Source organism: Physcomitrium patens, chromosome 16 (assembly GCF_059467195.1).
Source record: "Physcomitrium patens ecotype Gransden chromosome 16, ASM5946719v1, whole genome shotgun sequence".
NCBI lineage: Eukaryota > Viridiplantae > Streptophyta > Bryopsida > Funariales > Funariaceae > Physcomitrium > Physcomitrium patens.
This window is the reverse complement of record NC_143425.1, coordinates 13,810,356-13,830,452: the sequence shown is the minus strand read 5'-3', so window position 1 is coordinate 13,830,452 and position 20,097 is coordinate 13,810,356. Positions and strand designations below refer to the sequence as shown.

General features: G+C 39.2%; 2 protein-coding genes across 6 annotated transcripts; both read right to left on the bottom strand.

The window, feature by feature from the left end:
• Window positions 1–661: 661 nt before the first annotated feature.
• Window positions 662–5,070, bottom strand: LOC112293448 (putative arabinosyltransferase ARAD1). 3 transcript variants are annotated; one of them, XM_024542857.3, is made up of 6 exons: window positions 4,928–5,070; window positions 2,480–3,154; window positions 2,139–2,233; window positions 1,716–1,917; window positions 1,398–1,493; window positions 662–1,176 (listed from the first exon to the last, which is right to left on the bottom strand). In XM_024542857.3, the coding sequence occupies exons 2-6, from the start codon at window positions 3,026–3,028 to the stop codon at window positions 751–753; spliced, it is 1,368 nt and encodes a 455-aa protein (XP_024398625.1). In that variant the 5' UTR covers window positions 3,029–3,154; window positions 4,928–5,070; the 3' UTR covers window positions 662–750. The 3 variants fall into 3 exon arrangements, with proteins under 3 accessions (XP_024398625.1, XP_024398623.1, XP_090113195.1); XM_024542855.3 differs by having other exon boundaries at window positions 4,376–4,932; XM_090257069.1 differs by lacking the exon at window positions 4,928–5,070 and having other exon boundaries at window positions 2,480–4,900.
• A 1,603-nt stretch (window positions 5,071–6,673) lies between these two features.
• On the bottom strand, window positions 6,674–10,628 carry LOC112293449 (casein kinase II subunit beta-1). 3 transcript variants are annotated; one of them, XM_024542860.3, is made up of 6 exons: window positions 10,327–10,628; window positions 9,442–9,778; window positions 8,471–8,698; window positions 7,806–7,915; window positions 7,496–7,661; window positions 6,674–7,245 (listed from the first exon to the last, which is right to left on the bottom strand). In XM_024542860.3, the coding sequence occupies exons 2-6, from the start codon at window positions 9,665–9,667 to the stop codon at window positions 7,109–7,111; spliced, it is 867 nt and encodes a 288-aa protein (XP_024398628.1). In that variant the 5' UTR covers window positions 9,668–9,778; window positions 10,327–10,628; the 3' UTR covers window positions 6,674–7,108. The 3 variants fall into 3 exon arrangements, with proteins under 3 accessions (XP_024398628.1, XP_090113196.1, XP_024398629.1); XM_090257070.1 differs by having other exon boundaries at window positions 9,442–9,850; window positions 10,327–10,618; XM_024542861.3 differs by having other exon boundaries at window positions 9,442–9,722; window positions 10,327–10,613.
• Between the last annotated feature and the right edge of the window lie 9,469 nt (window positions 10,629–20,097).

Genomic DNA, 20,097 nt, shown 5'->3' with positions numbered 1-20,097 from the left:
CATTACTGATATCCTGCTGATTGACTCAATATTCTCGAAAACAATTTTACATGGGGTTTTCCTTCTCGTGTTGAACATCATCTGTTTTTCTTCTCATTTCAGTAGTAACACTAGCTTTTCGTCATAATTGTTTTGCAGAATAGTTAAGTCCCTCAAAAGATTCAACATTTGAGAAATTGGCTAAAATCCTTCAAAAAAGGAGTGAAAACTTGAGTGATCGAGGATATCTACGCTCAATCATATCGAGTGAGACGGAACATCGTCAGAATGTTCGAAGAAAGGCAGCTAATGAGGTTGTTGGCAAAGCAGCAAAAAGGGAATGGGATTGCAAGGAAAATCAACGCCGTCATTAACTCTGGTGGATTATTAATAAGCGAGAATTATTGTCATTTCTCGTGTAAACAGTCGACGGAGCCCATAATTACACCCGTATGCTTCACCGCATACGAGAGTGGATGGGAAAGCTATTGCCGAGCACTACATTTATAGACTAATGTGATGATGTGCATACATGGGTACAAATATGGAATAGACAACCGTCCAGACACGCGGTATCATACTTGTTCCCATTTCAGGATTCCCTCATCATGCAAGCAGTCGTAAACATTGCTGGTAATAGCAACCCACAGCCAACCACTTTCAAGCATTGGATTATAGCCTGTTGGCTTTAAAAGAATAATACTTGTCAATTTGAATGTGAGTTCACTACATTCCACCGAACATTATAAACAGTTTTTCGCTGAGCTCTAATCATCTTCGCCTTCTCCACCAGTCAGGAATTCTGAGCCTTTTAGACCGGTGGATATCAAGGCTGACCCCCGGCAATTTCCGTTGCACCTGCTTAAAGATGAGATTTACAGCATCATCCTCCTTCGATGGGTTCTGGTACTCGAAGTGGTGGGAAATAGCCTTCAGTTTGTTCCACATTTGCAACCATCTTTCTCTTGTAATGGACCTCAGCGTGCCCAGCAAGTGGCCTGGTATGATAGCCTCTTTAGCTGAGAAAAATATAGAAAACTCACTGTAGTCGAGGTCATCCTCAAAGGGAAGCTCAATTCTGTCACTAACTATAACGGGCACACAATGGCTAACAATAGCATCAAAGAGCCGGCAACTTGAGGGTGTGTCTCCAGCTGGGTGAAGGCAGAAGCGTGAAAATCGCATACCTTGAGTCGACTGAAACGAAGACATATCATGTGATTAGCAAAACTTAGAAATCAGAGAGAACAGTAAATGCAGTTTAGTTGTTTTAACGTCAAAATGGAAACTCCCAGGTACGATAATCAAAGTTAAATCATCTTAGTGCTTTTGTTTTATGTAGTGTTTTTTTTCCTTCTTTTTTCTTTTTGGCATACAAGCACCACATTGCAGCAAATGTTGCAATACAAATGCAATACCATAGCAATGGCCTCTGTACGGGCAAGGCTGTCTTCGTAGTAAACATCGGTTTGGTTCATCAGCAACTTCCCAAGCTTAGCCCTAATAACTCCATCCTGGCAAATTAGTCAAAAGCAACCTCATCACCAACAACTAATAAATAACTCGTAGTTAAGAATACAAGTTTAAACTGATACATGAATCCTCGCAATGAACTTCCGACTTAATAAAAAGAGATATATATATATATATATATATATATAGAGAGAGAGAGAGAGAGAGTACAACTGATGTTTCGAGGTAAAATATTTACGATACTGCGCAATAACAAGACTCACAGCTTTGCGGCGGACCCGTCCTTGAAAGAATAAAAGAGTTTTGCGTGCTGAAAAGGGGTCGGAAGGGTTGTCTTCATTATATGAAGGCACAACATGTGCATAAGGGGCTACAATATCCTTCTTCAACCGAGCTACTGTTTGGTTGTATCTACCAAAATCGGCAACTATAAACATTGATTGGTTCATCATGTCTCTGTAGTACCTGTACGACATCAACATCAAAATTTTCCCATCAGTAAGTTAGTCCAAAATTCCCACAAGACAAGGTTAACCGAGCAGAAATCTTTATGAAATGGAGATCTAACCTTTAGTTTTTGTTTTTCTTTTTTCTAAATAACCTTAAAACTGAGTATTTGATCTGAAAAAAAAGAGGGGGAGCAGATTAGGTTGGGTCTTACTAGCAAAGGAAGGCTACTGGCTCACCTAAAAGCATTGGGATGGTGGATAACAATGATATGATCACGGCCTTGTGATTTCTGCCACCATTTAGAGTTAGATAGCATCTCCACCACACCTTCCTGCACAGAGCAGCTGAAGTTATCAACATGGTTTCCGAATTCTGATGGGTTCTCTGCATAAAGCAATTACCACACTAAAGCACAGTTAAAGTCCATGAATAAATGAAAAAAAGCTTATGAGATCAAACGTTGAAAAGGATTCCAATTCTCCAAGCAATGAACTCATCCAATAACTTCACAACACATAAAGACAATAATAAGCACCAGCGTATTTGATTCTTGATTACATAAGCAGTGGAGTCTTACTTGAAGTTCTCTGTCCTTCGCTGCATTTGGTGCAGCCATGTTACGACCAAAGGAATTAAATGACAGGGATGCGAAGAAGGGCACAAAAAACACTTCTGCTTGCTCTGGATCTTTTACTCTCACAGCGGCCATATTTCCTTTCTTACGGTCCCGACCACTCAACAAATAAACCATTAACCAGTACTCTACACTGTGTTGATTGTTGACTTCGAATTCCATTTTCCAGGGAGGTATGACATCGCTTGTCCAGGGAAGCTCTTGATCCGGGTTATCCCTCTGCAATAAACCTAAGTTGTACTTGCGTGGAAGCTCGTACATGTACACCTTGAGAGGTGAGTAGCAGTTCGTCGTAGAATCATAAGTTTGGCTTAACGATGACCATGAGAACCAGCTGAGGGCGGTGCCGTTAGCATCCCCAGTGTTGCTGATTCGGTTCAGATAGTACATAGTAGAATGGGGGGAGATGAGCATTGGAAGAGCAATAATAATTCCTATAGAGAGGGCAATTAAAGCCCAAAAAAAGGGCTTGTTGCTAACCTTCACGATCATCTTAAACCCCCATTCAATTCCGTGCTCAGCAGATTAATTTACACCCTAGAGCTCTATATGAAATCTATCTATCACGAGGACTGATTGGTAGCACCATGAATGTTGGAGCCTGTTCAAAACGACCTTCTGAAACATGAAAATTGACACGTAAGCAGAAATTGAGATAGCTCACACAGTCTTTCAAATGATTTTTCAGAATCAGTGGCCACCTTTATACTGCTTCAAATCTCCACAAACGTGCAAGTTACCAAAGAACTAAGTAAGTAAGTAAGTAAGTAAAGAAATAAGACACTGGGTGATTTCAGAATCGCTATTGTCCCAATCTTAGCTTGTCTCTACAATCTAATTATTAATATTGACAATGACTCATAATAAAGGTGTATGATAAAAATAATTAAATGTCGAGTTTTCAAGTTACTTCTACTTTCAGAAGAAGGGGTCAAATATCGACAACGGTAGTCCAGCTAACGGCACTTAACAGCAAGTCCGTGTCCTGATACCAGTCTTCTGTTTTACACAGTCTTATCCATGACGATAATATGTTGAAACCCCTCCCCCGACTACTGAGTACTCTCCCAGTGTCACCGAGCTAGTACTCTACGAGAAGATCGTGCCAGCCAAGACGAATATCCAAGCATCATTAAGGAAGCCATTAATCAAGTATGCCAAGAAGGCAAGTACTGGGCAAGTGATCGATTGGAAATAAGATAAACTTCTCACAGTCGAATAGGTTCCTCAAAGAGACAATCAATAGTTCTTACGCAAGTACTAAACACGCAAGCGTACATGGATTCGATTAATAGGTCCCAGCCTTGTAGGGGTCGCTACAGGAAGAAACCTAGACTAGAGAAATACCAGTGTCCATCCCTAATCTCAACACTGATATCTGCACCGTTTGAAAAGAATCGCGTGGAAGAAACAAGTCTTCTCACTAGAACCGTGGACCTTGAATGCTCGAAGGGATTGTTGCAAGTGGTCAGCATCAGGACCCCTAAAACAGGGATACTGTAATGCAGAGACGATTCAAACTCAAAAATACCTGGTAGAGGATAGAGGAAAGGTCATGGAAATAGGAGAGCGAGCAGACACAAGATTGTAACAGGATCCTGTGCGAGCGGGTTAATAAACATTTTCATGTCTCAGTGGCTTGTCTTTGTAGGATTCGAACTGAAGGACGAAGTAGAATATGAACAGGCAAAATGCAGCAATGTGCTATCCGCAAGAAAAAGCTATAAAACCGCTAATCGACTTTTGATTACTTTGCCAAATGGGAATGGTTCAGAAGCAAGAATAGTGAGAAGTATACTAAAACCCCGTCAACTGAAACTCAGCTCAAGATGATCTTACCTACACGTAACCCTATGAGGAGAACTCCAAGCGCTTGTTAACCCACAACTTTTCTTCATCTCACAACAAACCCACGTCCTCTAGCACTTGCAGACACTTCATTCTAATTTGATTCTCAGAACAAGAAACGCAATTCTTCAGAAAGGATGAATTGCCAAAATTAACTATCGCCTTCAGAAGCCTTATCATCAGATTCCAGACTCACACGCACACATGCTGTAAAACACAGCTTCTTCCGCAAGACGCTCAAAGTGTCAACTACCCAGCGAACCAAAAGCCTCAAAACACAGAAGGTCTCCACCACGATTTACCCAGCTTCGGATCTCAGCAACAACCTGACGAGAACAAACTGGATCTTCCGGTGTAGCCCAAAACTAAAGGATTCAAGTAAGAATATTTCCCCGATTAACGCAAGAGAATTCATTTTAAATAGCAACGAAAGCAGCACGCCGTGTACTCTCAAGGCGAAGAAAGGGCAGAGGAAGATCCGGACAAACTCTTAGAAAAACTTAGTAGCAAACTTTAGAAACCAAACAAACTATTGGGTCCAACCTTGGACACGAGAAATCAATGCGTGTCTATCGCCGTATTCACCCCATCCCTCAATTTTCGGCATCTTCAGCATGCCGGATTGGGCACTTGCTCAAGTCCTACCGATTGGATATCTCTCAAGTGCACCGAAAGCTAAGGATAGCTGATCTAACTGTGGGTTTCGCTTTCTATTCATCACTCTGCACCTGCACATACAATCATGGATCTCCAGTTATGAATTCTATGTGCTCAAAGATTCAGTCATGAATTCGTAACTGAATTCTGAGCACAACTGAATCTTTTGGTGCTCAATCATGAACTGGTCTCCAGCCATAAAACATTTTTAAGTAAGGAATGCTACACTGCATATTCTAACGCTAAGCTCCTTAACGGTTTTATTCCCTCCCTGGTCAAATGAAAGATTTTTGAGACAGGGATGACTCGGTAAATTTGACTTAGAACTGAATGCATGGTCTTGTGAATTATTGGTTTAGGAAATTGTGCGTCGTAGGTTGAATGAGCTTGAGGATCACGGGCAAGGTCATAGTTAGTAATGAGGACCGAATGTACAATCGGATGTTTAGAATAGAAAGGATCGAAGTGGATTCTTTGTTGTCAATTGAACCCAGTAAGGTAGCCGACCCATTTTCATGTAGGAAAATAGAAATCAGGAGGATTCCAAGTGTTTTCACACAATTCTGCTCAAAAAATGAAATTAATATAAATGTTGTAGTTGAAGATTGCCTTTCACCCAAACCTGATATACAGGTCAACTTAATTCTGATCTTGATCTGATTTTGTGTATTACAAAATTGAGAATCTTCTTTTTTCATAATCAAAAAATGTGGCACCTAATTATGATCAATGGTGGGTTACAAAATTGAGAGTCTTCTTTTTTCATCATCAAAAATTGAGAATCTTCTTTTTTCATCATCAAAATTTGAGAACCTTCTTTTTTCATCATCAAAATTTGAGAACCTTCTTTTTTCATAATCAAAAAATGAGAATCTTCTTTTTTCATAATCAAAATTTGAGAACCTTCTTTTCTCATAACAAAAAATTGAGAATCTTTTTTTTCATTGTTAAAAATTGAGAATCTTCTTTTTTCATAATCAAAAAGTGTGGCACCTATAATGCTATCAAGTTTCACCTAATTCCATGCTACTTGAGAATGTTAGTGTGTGGATGAGGTAACTGGAATATAACCAACTCATACTGAACTTGAATTCCACCCCAACCATTCGACAACTGCCACCTAAATCAGAACACACACACTCCATCTTGTGACACTTTTGAGTGATTAGAAAACGCTGTAAGCTTAACACTGGACCTATTTCCAACCAGAAAGGTGTCAGAACTGGTCAAAAATAAGATGCCGGACTTGCAGAAATACCCCACCTTATAGGTCGAAAATGTGTCTGCTACCTTACACCTATTCACAAATTTCAATCAGTCACATCTTCAACTCTTCTTCACGTTAAGCAGATTTCCACTCAATTCTGAAGTGCTGTAAAATATTCTTCCATGTAGCAACAACGTGATAAGTATCTTTCACCTACAATTCGGAAAGTTTTGATTACACTTATTTTCATTATAGTTACTTTCATTAGCTAAAATTTATTTCAATGCACAAACCAAGCATGAAAATATAATTGAGTGCACAGATGACAGTGAAACAAATCAATGATATTCAGTAGGATAAAGATTAACCTCTTGTGATTTGCATAGATATGACACTAACCATTGCTTGATAAATGTCGAAAGGGCTTGGTAAAATGCTCCACCCACAAATTCAGGAGCATCACTTCATAGAACGATATTGGATTTCAATAGTATATTAACAACAAATTGAAGGTTCCATCTATCAGTCAATTCAACGACGCGACCTAATGTCAACTAAAAATCGTTTATGCGATGCGCCAGAGATGCTTCTCCTCAGATTCAGAACAATCGAAGACCAGACGGAGGTGAAACAGTCGTCTACGCAAAATCAGTTGAACGGTCCCAGCTATGGAAACATCCAGACTGGATGTCTAGATGCAAGCAGTCGACAGCAGCCTGTTAATCACAGGAGATCTACGCCACATCCTCCAAGTAGAAAATCAAATTTCTCCGGATTGCGGCGCGGTGCAGAGGCCAATTCCTCCACGAGGAAGCAATGAAGTTTGAGGGACATATGTTGCTCTTAAAAAGAGCAGATGTCTATCTTGCACTTTTATGCAGTTTGAAACCAAATACCTTTGGTGTGTAGGTCTGAGTCGGTTTTGAAGGCTTGATGTGGGGATATGTCATTAGGAAAAGATGAGGAAAAGTTGTGCCAAAATAAGCACCATCAATGTCTGCTTGAGATTAAGGTAACCAATGCAACAAAGACACATAAAAAAAATAAAAATAAAAATAAAAAATACAATGACGGTAACCAACACACACAGAGTAGGCAGTGTTAACTGTGCTCTCTATCACACCAGATAACCTACCTCCTAGGAAAAACTAGAGATTTTTTGAGAGTATTGCACTTAGAATTTCATACCGTATTTCTGATCACCATGCATGTAAAACAGTAACAAAATAAATAAATTGGAAGGATACTGCCTTGGTATTTTGATCGAGGGTAATATATATCTTCACACTTTGGACAATAGATTTTCACAAGGATTGTTCGGGGAACATCTGACTGACCCATGGGCAAGCATGGCTGTCCCGAGCAATGGACGCGAGGGCAGCGACCAAAGTCCACATTCTTACATTTTTCCAACTGCTCAACACCACAGAATAAGAAAGATATGATATGGATTGAAACATAAGCAAAGGAAACAAAAAAATACAAAGAAAAATGAAAACAGTAAAAAAGTTTTATTCCAAATATGGATGTTAAACCAATCGGAGGCAGCTCACATACCATTGCATTCATCCCTTTGCTAGTTAAGATGTAACGAACGTGGATCAACCCGTATAACATCTCGGCAGCGGACTCTACCAATTCGTTCTGCTCCTCAGTTAGAATGTCATCTGTAATTGCATACATTGAACATAAAGAAGTGTTAATTTCTAATACGAGGAAACAACCATTTCTCACTCGTAACAGAAGGAGAGCTTCTACTGGACAGACTTCTTGGTCATAGAAGATGTATCACATTCCAGAAAATACAAAAAACGACAGCTGCTGTACCTCATCATACAACACCAGCAAAGAACTACACAACCCTCTACGCAACTAAGGACTATAAACAGTGCATATAAACCGGTGCGACAACCTGAAACCAAGCATGGCCGCAGGGCACCGCAAAAAGCTTACAATCAAGAGCAATAGAATTGAACATATTTGTTCCCAAAAGGCCCAATTAAAAGAGGCACATAAACAAAGTGAACTGCTCTGAAATACGGTAACACGTACACTCATGATGCGTAAAGCTCGCAAAGGACGAACATGCGCTAGAACAATATGTTCACTATCAAAAACCAATCTAATCTCTCTTGCATGTTCGAAAGTAGTTCACAAAAATATTCAGATCACCATACGTAACACTTACCAAAACCATAACAGTAGTAGAGTGTGTAACTTACCACTTGGGGGTTCTACATCCAAGATCAGGTCAAGCGCGTAATCATAATAAGGAACTTGGCTTCTTAAACCACTGAGATTAAAGTCGTCCTGTATATACTCATCATCAATCTCGCAAAAAAATTCATTGCCTCTCAACCCGCAGAACCAGGAGATCCAAGCAGTGTCTTCCCCATCAGATCCACTCACATCTGACTCCTCGCTTTCCGATTCCAAATCCTCCGCAACCACTACATTAACAATTCAACTCAGAATGAGAATAAAGAAAATAGATTAAGATATGACAAAACAAAATAAACCTGTATCAAGAGATGAACACAAGGAAGCTTTACCGAGAAATAACTTCGTGAAGAATTACGGGTATTGCTAGCAAAAGAAAAAAGAAAAAGAAAAAAACAGAACTCTTCCCGCCTCCTTCAATTAACAAAGGCACCGAAACGAATATTCTCAATGAACCTAAAAACCTGCAACCGAAGAGGCAGTGTATTCCAGCCAATACTCTTTGAGTGGGCGAACTAGAAACAGGGATAACCACATACAAACAAGGTCCCACACAATGCCTTAAAGAAGTGGTAATTAGATAAATCCAAATTACGCAGCCTTCTCGTACAAAAAACAAACTGATAGTCATTGACAGTATAACTGACATCAGACCCCCAAGCGTGAACAAATGCCAGTGGAAAGAACTCATATGCAGTTGTAAGGTCGCATTCCATTCACTCCCATTCCAGGATCAATTCCGACAGAATGCAACACAGATCACATGTTTCCGAATAGCGTGTATTATGAATAGGACTAATGCAGGTCCAGCTCGGAGACATACATGAGGAAATCTAACCAAAAACCCATCTCTGAGACAGACAGAGAGAGAACAGAATCACTTAAGATCAGCACACAGGTAATGAAAGCAAAACGGCATTGTAACCAACGGCACTGATTTGATCTCATAAATTGTCATGCAACAGTGAATTACCGTCATCAGGATACTTCATTTTATCAAGAGTAGGCCTGGCCTCCTGTCCAGCGTACCGACGGATTTGCGTCGCAGCCGCGGCAGGAGCTAATCGGTCCTTCTCCTTACCAATCCATCCTTTCGAGGTCGAAGCGGAGGATTTCTCAATTCCATCGTCTAATCGCTTCATATTGTCTCGATATCCTCTTTCCTCTCTTACCAAAACAGCACTCCGTTCTTTGTACATGACCTCCTCAACGCATCCTGCTGCTTAAACCTCCCTTAAGGGAATTGATGTGCTTCTGGTGGCCAAAAACATGTCTGATGAAATACTGCAGCTTAACTGTGCCTGTTCAAACTATCGAACAATGTCGCAAACAGAACCACAGATTGATTTGCATCAAACCGCAGCAGTCTTCCGAAAGTTCATCTACGGTAGAAACAAGGTCAATTCAATCCACTACTTGCAAATTTATTATCATCCACAATAAACAATCGTTCACACTCCACGTTCAAGTTTCTATCTCTCTCACTCTCACACACACACACACACTCTCTCTCTCTATCTCTCTCTCAACCCAACCCCATCACAAAAGCCTCGAGCCTTCAAACAACCCTGGCACTGTACAACAAATCGTTAACATCCTAAACCCTAATTCAGGAAATATATTTATAAACAAGTAAATACATTAAAAAAACAACTATGCACACGTAAAACCGAAAATCACAACCACAACATCACTTCCTACTCCACCACCATTCCCACAACCCGGGAATAGAATGCACAAACTGCCAGGTCCGGCAAATCAATAAAAATCTTCTTCTCCACCCCGCCAATCTACGACGAGAGTACTTCAAAATTGTAACTAAAATGAAGACGTACTAAAACCCTAATTCTGCCCCCACCTCAAGTTCGGAATGGATGCAGAGACCCCGTGACCCCGCAGCTGCCGGCTTCCGTTCCCACAGCCAAACCGGCGCTCTGAGAAGATAAGTGAAGGAATGCGAGGTATGAGAATGCAGGAAAGAAGATAAGTGAAGGAATGCGAGGTATGAGAATGCAGGAAAGAAGATAAGTGAAGGAATGCGAGGTATGAGAATGCAGGAAAGAAGATAAGTGAAGGAATGCGAGGTATGAGAATGCAGGAAAACAGCTAGAAACAGAGTCGCAAGCAGCCCTGCCTGGCACGACAACGGCCGCTTGCGGAAGGCTGAAAATTCATGCTACTTAAGATATAAACGACAAACCCCCGAGAACGAACCCCCGACGATCCGTCCATTTCGTCGTAAAGGCGAACGGAAACTCCAAAGAAGGTAATTTTGTTTCATTTTCTCTCCACCGACTCAAACTTCTCCACGAATCTAGAACACGGATAAACGTTGAGTGAATGATTTTCGTCATTCGTTGGCGACTCCGTGGTGTCATCGAATAATATTTATTTTTAAAGGTTCTAAATTAAATTATAAAGCCAATAAATTTAAACCAGGTCTATGGATGTCCTTTAAACCTTAGTATTGCATATTTTTTGTAAATTTTGTAAGTTATAAAATATAATATATATATATATATATATATATATATACATACATACACACTCATGTTAGCATGGATGGCTCTTACATTGCTTGAAAAGATGTCTATATATATATATATATATATATATTTTGGTACAATCATCAAAAATCATCCCCATATGACTAAAAACATATGTCCTTCATACATGGCACTCAAAGTCAGAATTGTATTATTGTAAAGATTTTTTTTTTATTTATTTATTTTGGCAAGAGTGTCTTTAAACAAAGCACATATAAAAATTTCATCTAAATTGTATACCAAAGTAAATAAGCAGATTATCTACCTGCCTACATTTGCCAACACCAAAGATTAGGTTGAGAATTTGTTATGAAAACAAGGGAGACATTTTAGAGAATAAATACCTCAAAAATTAACCATGCTCTTACATAGAACAAGTAACATAGAAGCTATCAAAAAACATGAATCATTTTTAAGAGTAAATTTACCCATTAAGACATAAAAATTATAAAATGATCTACCAAAGATAAATATTGTCATTCAAGTAAATGACACAATGAAAATTGGTTTGTGAGGCTTTGTAACAAGATTTAATTTGTGAAAGTTTCCATCCAAAGCACATTGAGTAGCAAAAATATGGCTTTACTTCATATTATAGAGGCAATAAATATGAATCTAATTGTTGAGCTTAAGGTAGAATCAAGGATATGAATCTTGACGAAAGAAAATCCTCAAGACACTCTTGTATCATTGAAAAGAACTAGAAAGTCACTCAAAAATGATATAATATTGAATTAGAATGGCAATTGCCAAAAACAAAAAGACTAAAAAGTCTTAGAATAAGACTAAAGACTATAAAGGCATTGATAAGAGTAAAAAAAGGCTTCACTCTTGCTTCCATATATACTTTCTAACTATGAGCTACGTGACGACATTCTATTCGACCTCTAATATGTGTTGATTTGTTAGCCACATGTCTTAACTTATAAGGCAAGTTATCTATGTATGTGCCACATAGTTAGCTTGTTCCACAAGCTATTATATGGAGTCAACTTATTATACAAGCTACCAACACGTCGTTAACTTGTTGGCCAAGTTTCTATCCTACAAATACATCCAAAGTTAAAATCGCATCTATAAAGCTTCTCTAATAGGAAGCTTTTCTAATAGACTTTATGAAATTAATCTATATTCACCTACTTCTACTTAATTATATAAGTAACTAGTAGAATAAATGTATCTCTATGACGGATATTCATATTTGTCTTGTGATACAAAAATATAGAGTTGTAGGCTTATACACAAAAATAGAAAAGTGTGTATTCCATACAACTCAAGTTGATTTTTTTGGGATACATCATTTCCAATGAAGGCTTTATGATGGATCTAAAGAGGGTCCAAACTATCATAGATTGAAAGATCCAAAGAACAATAAGAGATATGCAATGCTTTTTGAGCTTTTTCAATTATTACCAAATCTTTATGAACAACTTTTTTCAAGTTGCAGCTCCACTTATATGTTTGATTTGTAAAAACAAACTTGAGTGGAATGAAGAAGCCGAAGCATTCTTTATTGTTTTGATGAAAGAATTTACTTTTGCACCAACTTTATATTGCGTTGACTTTTCTAAGGTATTTTTTATGGAAATAGATGCATCAGACTTTGCGTTGAATGCAATATTGTCACAAATGGGAATAGATGACAAATTTCATCTAGTAGCTTTCTATTCCAAGAAATTTTCAGCAATCCAGATTAACTATGAGATCCATAATAAAGAACTTATTACAATTGTAGATTCATTTCAAGAATGGCATCATTATGTAGAAGGTGCTTCAAGTCCAATTACAATATATATAAATCACAAGAACTTTAAGTATTTCGTGTTGACATGTAATTTGAATTGTCGCCAAGCCTATTGACGCATGTCATTATTAAGAGTTGATTTCAAGATCACATATCAACCTAAAAAATAACAAGTTTTATCAGATGCTCTTTTTAGATGTTCTTAACTTACACCAAAAGAAAGAAACATATCTTTCGATCAATTAAAAATAATTTTTTTGAAGCGAAAGTATTTAAATCTTAGAGCAATGAAATCAACATTGACTGTTGATTCGACCTTTGTCAAACAAATCCTATCAAATATGTCATCTAATCCTTTTGTTCATAATATCAAGAATCTCTCTTCTAAGTCTTATAATATTTCAAAGTTTGAGTTCAAGAACAACATATTCTACTTCAAATGATGCCTTTATGTTCTAGAAAGAGAAGTACATTTATGTGTTCTTGAAGCACATTACGACTTTCTGTCACGGACACAGAATACAGACTTGATATCTACCAAGAAGTTCAAGAAGAACTGGCAAGAACTAGATTAATCAGATGAATACAAGAACAACACCAGAGAGGTGACCTAGAGCTCCAAGAGATGTGTTGTCGAGACTGAAGAACTCTTCAACCTCGATTCTAATATATACTCCTATTTAGGAAGCTTCTGAAGCAACTTCTACCAACTAGGAAGCTTCTAGAAGGTTCCAGAGACTTGCTTCTAGAAGGTTCTAGAAACTTATCTCTAGAAGGTTCTAAGGACTATGTTCCTAACATCTTCTACCAACTAAGAAGCTTCTAGAAGGTTCCAGAGACTTGCTTCTAGAAGATTCTAGAAGCTTGTCTCTAAAAGGTTCTAGAAACTTGTCTCTAGAAGGTTCTAAGGACTATGTCCCTAACATCACCCCCTCCTTTAGCTTCGAGGTCTCTGAGAAGCAATGTTGTTGTCAATCAGTACCAACGCAAAAAAATGAAGATCTGTCGCATAACGTCTGCTATGAACTCCAACTGTTGTTCACGAGGTAAGTGGTTCATCGGCCCTTGAAGCCAATGGTAGTGGCCCACTCCTTCAACTTCTGACCAAGCATGAACTTCCGTGTCTTCATTGTGAAATTGTCTTGCAAATATGCCTTCTGGTTGACCATCGTAAGCAGGCTCGGACTCAAATACAATCACCAGTGATCGGTTACTTGGTATCCTCCATCGTCGTCGTAGTGCAAGTGGTTCTTCATCTCGGGGTCGCCTTCGTGAACTAGTTGGTTGAGATAATCTGACTGGCATAGTATCTATCTCTTGGCTATCCATATCAAAAGACCAAACTATGGCTATTGAAAAAATTCTATTTTATTTTGGAGAAAATAACTACATCAACTACGAATTTTGGTGGTGCTCTCCCCCTTTCTTATATTCTTGGGTGAGCAAGCTTCAGAAAGAAGCTATTGTCGAACCGGCTTAGGTTTATGAGGATGTTATTGATGAAACTCATGTATCTTTTGTGGCGCATTGGTGAGATTTTCAGCTGGCTCCCATGTTCACTCATTAATGTCGTAGCCGCACCAATGAACAAGATACTCCAACTTGCCCCACCTTCGCCGAGAATCCAGCACCTTTTCAACCTTGTATTCCTCGTGGTTCTCGATCTCAATACTAGGTGGCTGACATTGCACTCTTCCAGGAAAAGATGACTCTCGATAAGGCTCCAACAAAGAAACATGAAAGACTGGATGTGCCTTCATAGAAGCCGGTAATTCCAGATGATACGCCATTGGATTGATTTGCTTTTGGATGATAAATGGTCCCAATCTTCGATAGTTCAACTTATCACATGGTCGCTTGGTCTTGATATTCCATCGAAGAAGCCATGTTTTATCTCCAATTTTGAAAGTAGGTGCTTGATTCCGAAATCTATGTGCAGACGCCTTGTAGGACTCTTGAGCGGATTGTAATTGAAGCTTCAACGTATTTTGAAGCTCTGATAGTTGTTTCGCAAATCCTTCAGCTGCTGGATTGTTATTTGTTGATGGACTCAATAAATCAAGCTTTGGATGATACCCATAGTTGGAAAAGAATGGTGTGTATTGAGTCGACGCATGGAGGGTGTTGTTATATGCAAACTCGGCTAGTGGCAGATATGTGGTCCAATCGTCTTGCTGATAGTTGATGCTGCATCGTAAGTATTGTTCCAAGACTTGGTTCATCCATTCCGTTTGACTGTCAGTTTGAAGATGAAAAGTTGCAGAAAGCTTGATATCCACCTTCAGTATCTCAAAGAGAGATCTCAAAAACTTTGATACGAATTGGATTCCTCGATCTGATACGATATCATCTGGTAGTCCATGATATCGATACACATTATCGAGAAAGAGCCTTGCTATGACTTCATTGGATGATGTCTTCTTGCAAGGGACAAAGTGCGCCATTTTTGTAAGCCGATCTACTACGACAAAGATGCTATCAAATGAGTTCGATGATGGCAGGTCCATGATGAAGTCCATGGAAATTGAAGACCATGGTCGACGTGGAATCGGTAATGGCTATAGGAGTCCATAAAGGCGATGCCGAGGATTCTTGGATCTTGAACAAATGTCGCATGAGAGGACAAAATCTTTCACATCCTTCCACATTTGGGGCCACCAAAAATCTCGAGAAATAAGCTCCAAGGTCTGGTTGAATCCAAAATGTCCCGCAGTTGGAAAATCGTGGCGAGATTGAAGAACTTGGAGTCATGCTGGTCCCTTTGGGATATATAACCGCTCTTCAAAATATAAAAGATCTCCCTCCACCTTGAACTTGTCGTCATTGGCACGCTGCTTAATATCAATGGCTACTGAATCTTCAATGGTTACGGCATGTACTTGATTCAGGAAGTTAGCATCAATTGGCATAATAGTAGCGCAAAGTCGAAATTGCTCTAGCTTCACAATGTCGTACATTGTTGATCAAACGCTGCTTCTCCAACCTTTAGTACAACATACAATCTCCTCGATAAGGCATCAGATAGTCTTTGCTGCTTTCTAGGTCGATAAGTGATAATAAAATCGAACCTAGATAACAACATACTCCATCGAGCTTGACGTCGATTTAGAATTCGAGCCGACATGAAATACTCCAAATTCTTGTGATCTGTATATACGGTAACTGGATGTGCAGCTCCTTCAAGAAAGTGACGCCATTCTTGGAAAGAATCCACTATAGCAAGAAGTTCCTTATCGTGAATCTCATAATTGATTTCAACAGCAGAGAACTTTTGAGAATAGAATGCAACCGGATGGAGCTTCTTGTCTTCTCCCATTTGTGAAAGTACAGCTCCCAAAGCAAAATCCGAAGCATCAGTTTCTAAATAGAAGGCCTTTGTAAAGTCTCGATGTACCAAGATTGGAGCCGTAATAAATTCGGTCTTCAGGTTTTGAAACGCCTTCTCTGCTAGAGGTCCCTATTCCAGCTTATCTTTGCATGTCAACCGAGTGAGAGGAACAGCAACTTGAGAGTAATTCTTGATAAAGATCCGATAGAAGTTGGTAAAACCAAGAAAGCATTGTACGTCTCTAACTGTCTTCGGAACCTCCCAGGACACGATTGCTTCCACCTTCTTGGGGTCCATCTTCAAGCCTTCCGTAGTCGCAACGAATCCCAAAAACTCCATCTCTATTTGGTGAAATAAACACTTCTCCAACTTGGCATATAGACCTCGCTCGCCTAGTTTCTCCAATACCAAACAAACGTGTTTTTCATGCTCTTCCTCATTTTTGGAGAATATCAAAATATCATCCAAATAGATGACAATAAAATCGTCAAGGTACTCTCGAAAAATGTCATTCATCATATGTTGAAAGACCATTGGAGCATTGGTAAGATCAAAGGGCATGACATTATATTCAAAATGGCCATACCTTGTACGGAACGCTGTCTTCCACTCATCTCCTTCCTTGATTCGTACGAGGTTGTAAGCTCCCCTTAGATCAATTTTTGTAAAGATCCTTGCACGTCCAAGTTGTTCTAAGAGACCAAAAATCAAGGGTAACGGGTAACGATTCTTCTTTGTTACCTTGTTGAGGCCTCGATAGTCCACGCACATCCGCAACGAGCCATCTTTCTTCTTCACAAATAAGATGGGTGCTCCAACTGACGATTTTGAATGATGGATGAAGTTCTTGGTTAGATTCTCGTCGATGTACTTCTGTAACTCCGCCAATTCCATCTGCGATAGATTGTAGATTGGGCCAAAAGGCGGTTGTGCTCCTTTCTGTAAGTCTATGGCGCAATCATATGGTCTGTGTTCCGGTAGCATGTCGGCATTTTTCTTTTGAAACACGTCTTTAAAATCCTTATATTGCTCCGGTATACTTGCTGTCGAGATCTTCTCCCCGGTAGTTGGAGCCGCATAAATGACAAACGGTGTGCCACCCTTAGACAATCTTTTAAACGCTCTTGCTCCAATAAATAAGGATTTCTCTATTCGGGGTTTTCTACTAGGCTTGCTCTTGGGTGGTTTTGTGGGAAAGGTCATCTTCCGCAACTTCCAATCTATGGATGGGTTATGTTTTTCCAACCACGAAAGACCAAGAATAACAGGATTTGATGGGGTTCTAATAATATTGAAAATAATATGACTACTATGGTCCTTAAACGTTACTTCTATAGGTTCTGATTCATGGGTGACACTACCAAACAATAAAGGTCGTCCATCTATGACCTCAACGTGAACAGGTTGGGATTTTTGTACTAAAGGGATCTTATGACGCTTTGCAAATTCTCCGTCTAAGAAACAAGCACATGCTCTTGAATCTAATAATGCTAAGGTTCTCAGTTTTTGTGGGCCAATAAGCAAAGGGATTGTAAAACAAAGGGCAGGTTGAGCGGAAAGAAAGGAACCTGGTTGTTGTTGCGATATTTCATTGTCCAGCCGCACGGTTCCTATTAAGGCTGGGCATCTGTGTTTTCCTGAATAAACGCGCCCCTAGTCTTGATAATACGTCAATTTTGCTTCTTGGGGCAGTTTCCAACTGTGTGGCCTTCTTCACCGCAATAGAAGCATAGACCTTCCTCCATACGCCGCTTTTTTTCTTCTAGAGTAAGAGATTTGACACGTATCGCATCAATTTGCATGTCTTCTACCTCTGAATGTGAATTCACGGTGCTTGCCGACATAGTTGGGGTGTGGCGAACCGTATGTTGTCTTGAACATTGGTCTTAGCGACGTTGAAATAGGCGGTTATTGTACTTCATAGCTTGGCTAATAGCTTCGTTGAGCGTTTGCGGAACAGGAAGAGTTAACAGCAAATCCTTCACATCGTCCTTTAAACCCCAATAGAATTGACTCATCAACACTTCTTCGTCCCAATTGATATCACATGCTAATTGCCTGAAGTCCGATGCATAGACTGATGTAGAACACATCTCTTATTGTAGTGACCGGATCTTTGTTGTAGCCCATCGAACCTTGTCGTGTTCACCCAATGCTTCTGCAAATGCCTCCAAAAAGGTTTCAAAGTTATTTAGTATGGACGATCGTTTCTCAAACAAAGGAGCAAACCATGATAGAGCTTGTCTTGTAAGTAAGGTTCCAACAAGCCCAATACGTGACTCCTCCGTTGAATAGCGTTCGGGCTGTAAGGCTGTTATTAACCTGATTTGGTTGACGAATCCTCAAAACTTGGAACGCGTACCATCGAACTTGTCCGGAAGGCTAACTCGGGGTTCCTTATGTTGTAGAACCAGCGGTGCTTGTTGAACCTGAGGTAAAGTTGCTTCTTCAAGTGTAGAAGTTTGAGGCTGGTGCAACCTAGATTAAGCCATCCCAGATGCTCCATCATTATGAAGCCTTGCCACGACTCCTTCAATCTCTGCAGTTCTTTGTGATAACGTAGCGAGGGCATTCATGATAGCATCTAACTTAGACTCTAAACTTTCCGTCATACTAATGTCTTGGCCCCCGACCATTCTAAGAGAAGGACAGAAATGACTCTATAAGAAGACAATATTGGTTTAGAGGAGGGTACTCCGCAACCTCTAAAATGCCTTAAGAGCTTCAAGAAAAGGGGTAATCCACTCTCTCCAAGAAGAATAAGACTCCAATATTGTAACAAAAGAAGTATCAGTTTAGAGGAGGGTAATCCGCAACCTCTAAAGTGCTAGTACACTTCCAAGCAGAGGGGTAATCCACACTCTAACAAAGAAGAAACTACCTCTGATATCTGAGGTGAGTGAAGTCTCGACAAACTGTCACGGACACAGAATACAGACTTGATATCTACCAAGAAGTTCAAGAAGAACTGGCAAGAACTAGATTAATCAGATGAATACAAGAACAACACCAGAGAGGTAAGCTAGAGCTCCAAGAGATGTGTTGTCGAGACTGAAGAACTCTTCAGCCTTGATTCCAATATATACTCCTATTTAGAAAGCTTCTCAAGCAACTTCTACCAACTAGGAAGCTTCTAGAAGGTTCTAGAAACTTATCTGTAGAAGGTTCTAGAAACTTATCTGTAGAAGGTTCTAAGGACTATGTCCCTAACATCTTCTACCAACTAAGAAGCTTCTAGAAGGTTCCAGAGACTTGCTTCTAGAAGCTTGTCTCTAAAAGGTTCTAGAAACTTGTCTCTAGAAGGTTCTAAGGACTATGTCTCTAACACTTTCCAATAACATGACATTTTGAATACAACAAGACTTTAGAGCTTATATCTAGAGATTTTTAATGGTCACATATATAGAAGGTAATAAAAGACTTTGTCCAATCATGTAACGTTTGCTCAAGATCAAAAACTCCTCATCATCGATCCTATGGACTTCTTCAACCATCGCATATACTCGAACAACGATGGTCTTCCATTTCTATGGATTTTATTACAAATCTTCTAAGTTCAAGTTTATATGACTTTATATTCATAATCATAGATCGCTTCACCAAAATGGCACATTTCGTAATATATACAAAATCTATTTCAGGTGAAGAAATAACTAAGCTTTTCATTGACAATATCTATCTCTATCATGGATTACTAAAGGATATTATATTGGATAGGGGGACTCAATTTGTATCAAGATTTTAGAGAATCCTATTCAAGATTCTAAAGATGGATATAAATCTCTCTTCAGCTTTTCATCCTCAAACTGATGGACAAATAAAATATGTGAATCAAATTTTGAAGCAATATTTGAGGTATACCATCAATTATCATTAAGATGATTGAACAACTATTTTGCCATTGGTAGAGTTTGCATATAATAATTTAGTACATTCTTCTACTCAACAAACACCTTTCTTTGCCAATTATGGTTATCATCTACAACTAAATACTTTTGACTTTTCAAAAGT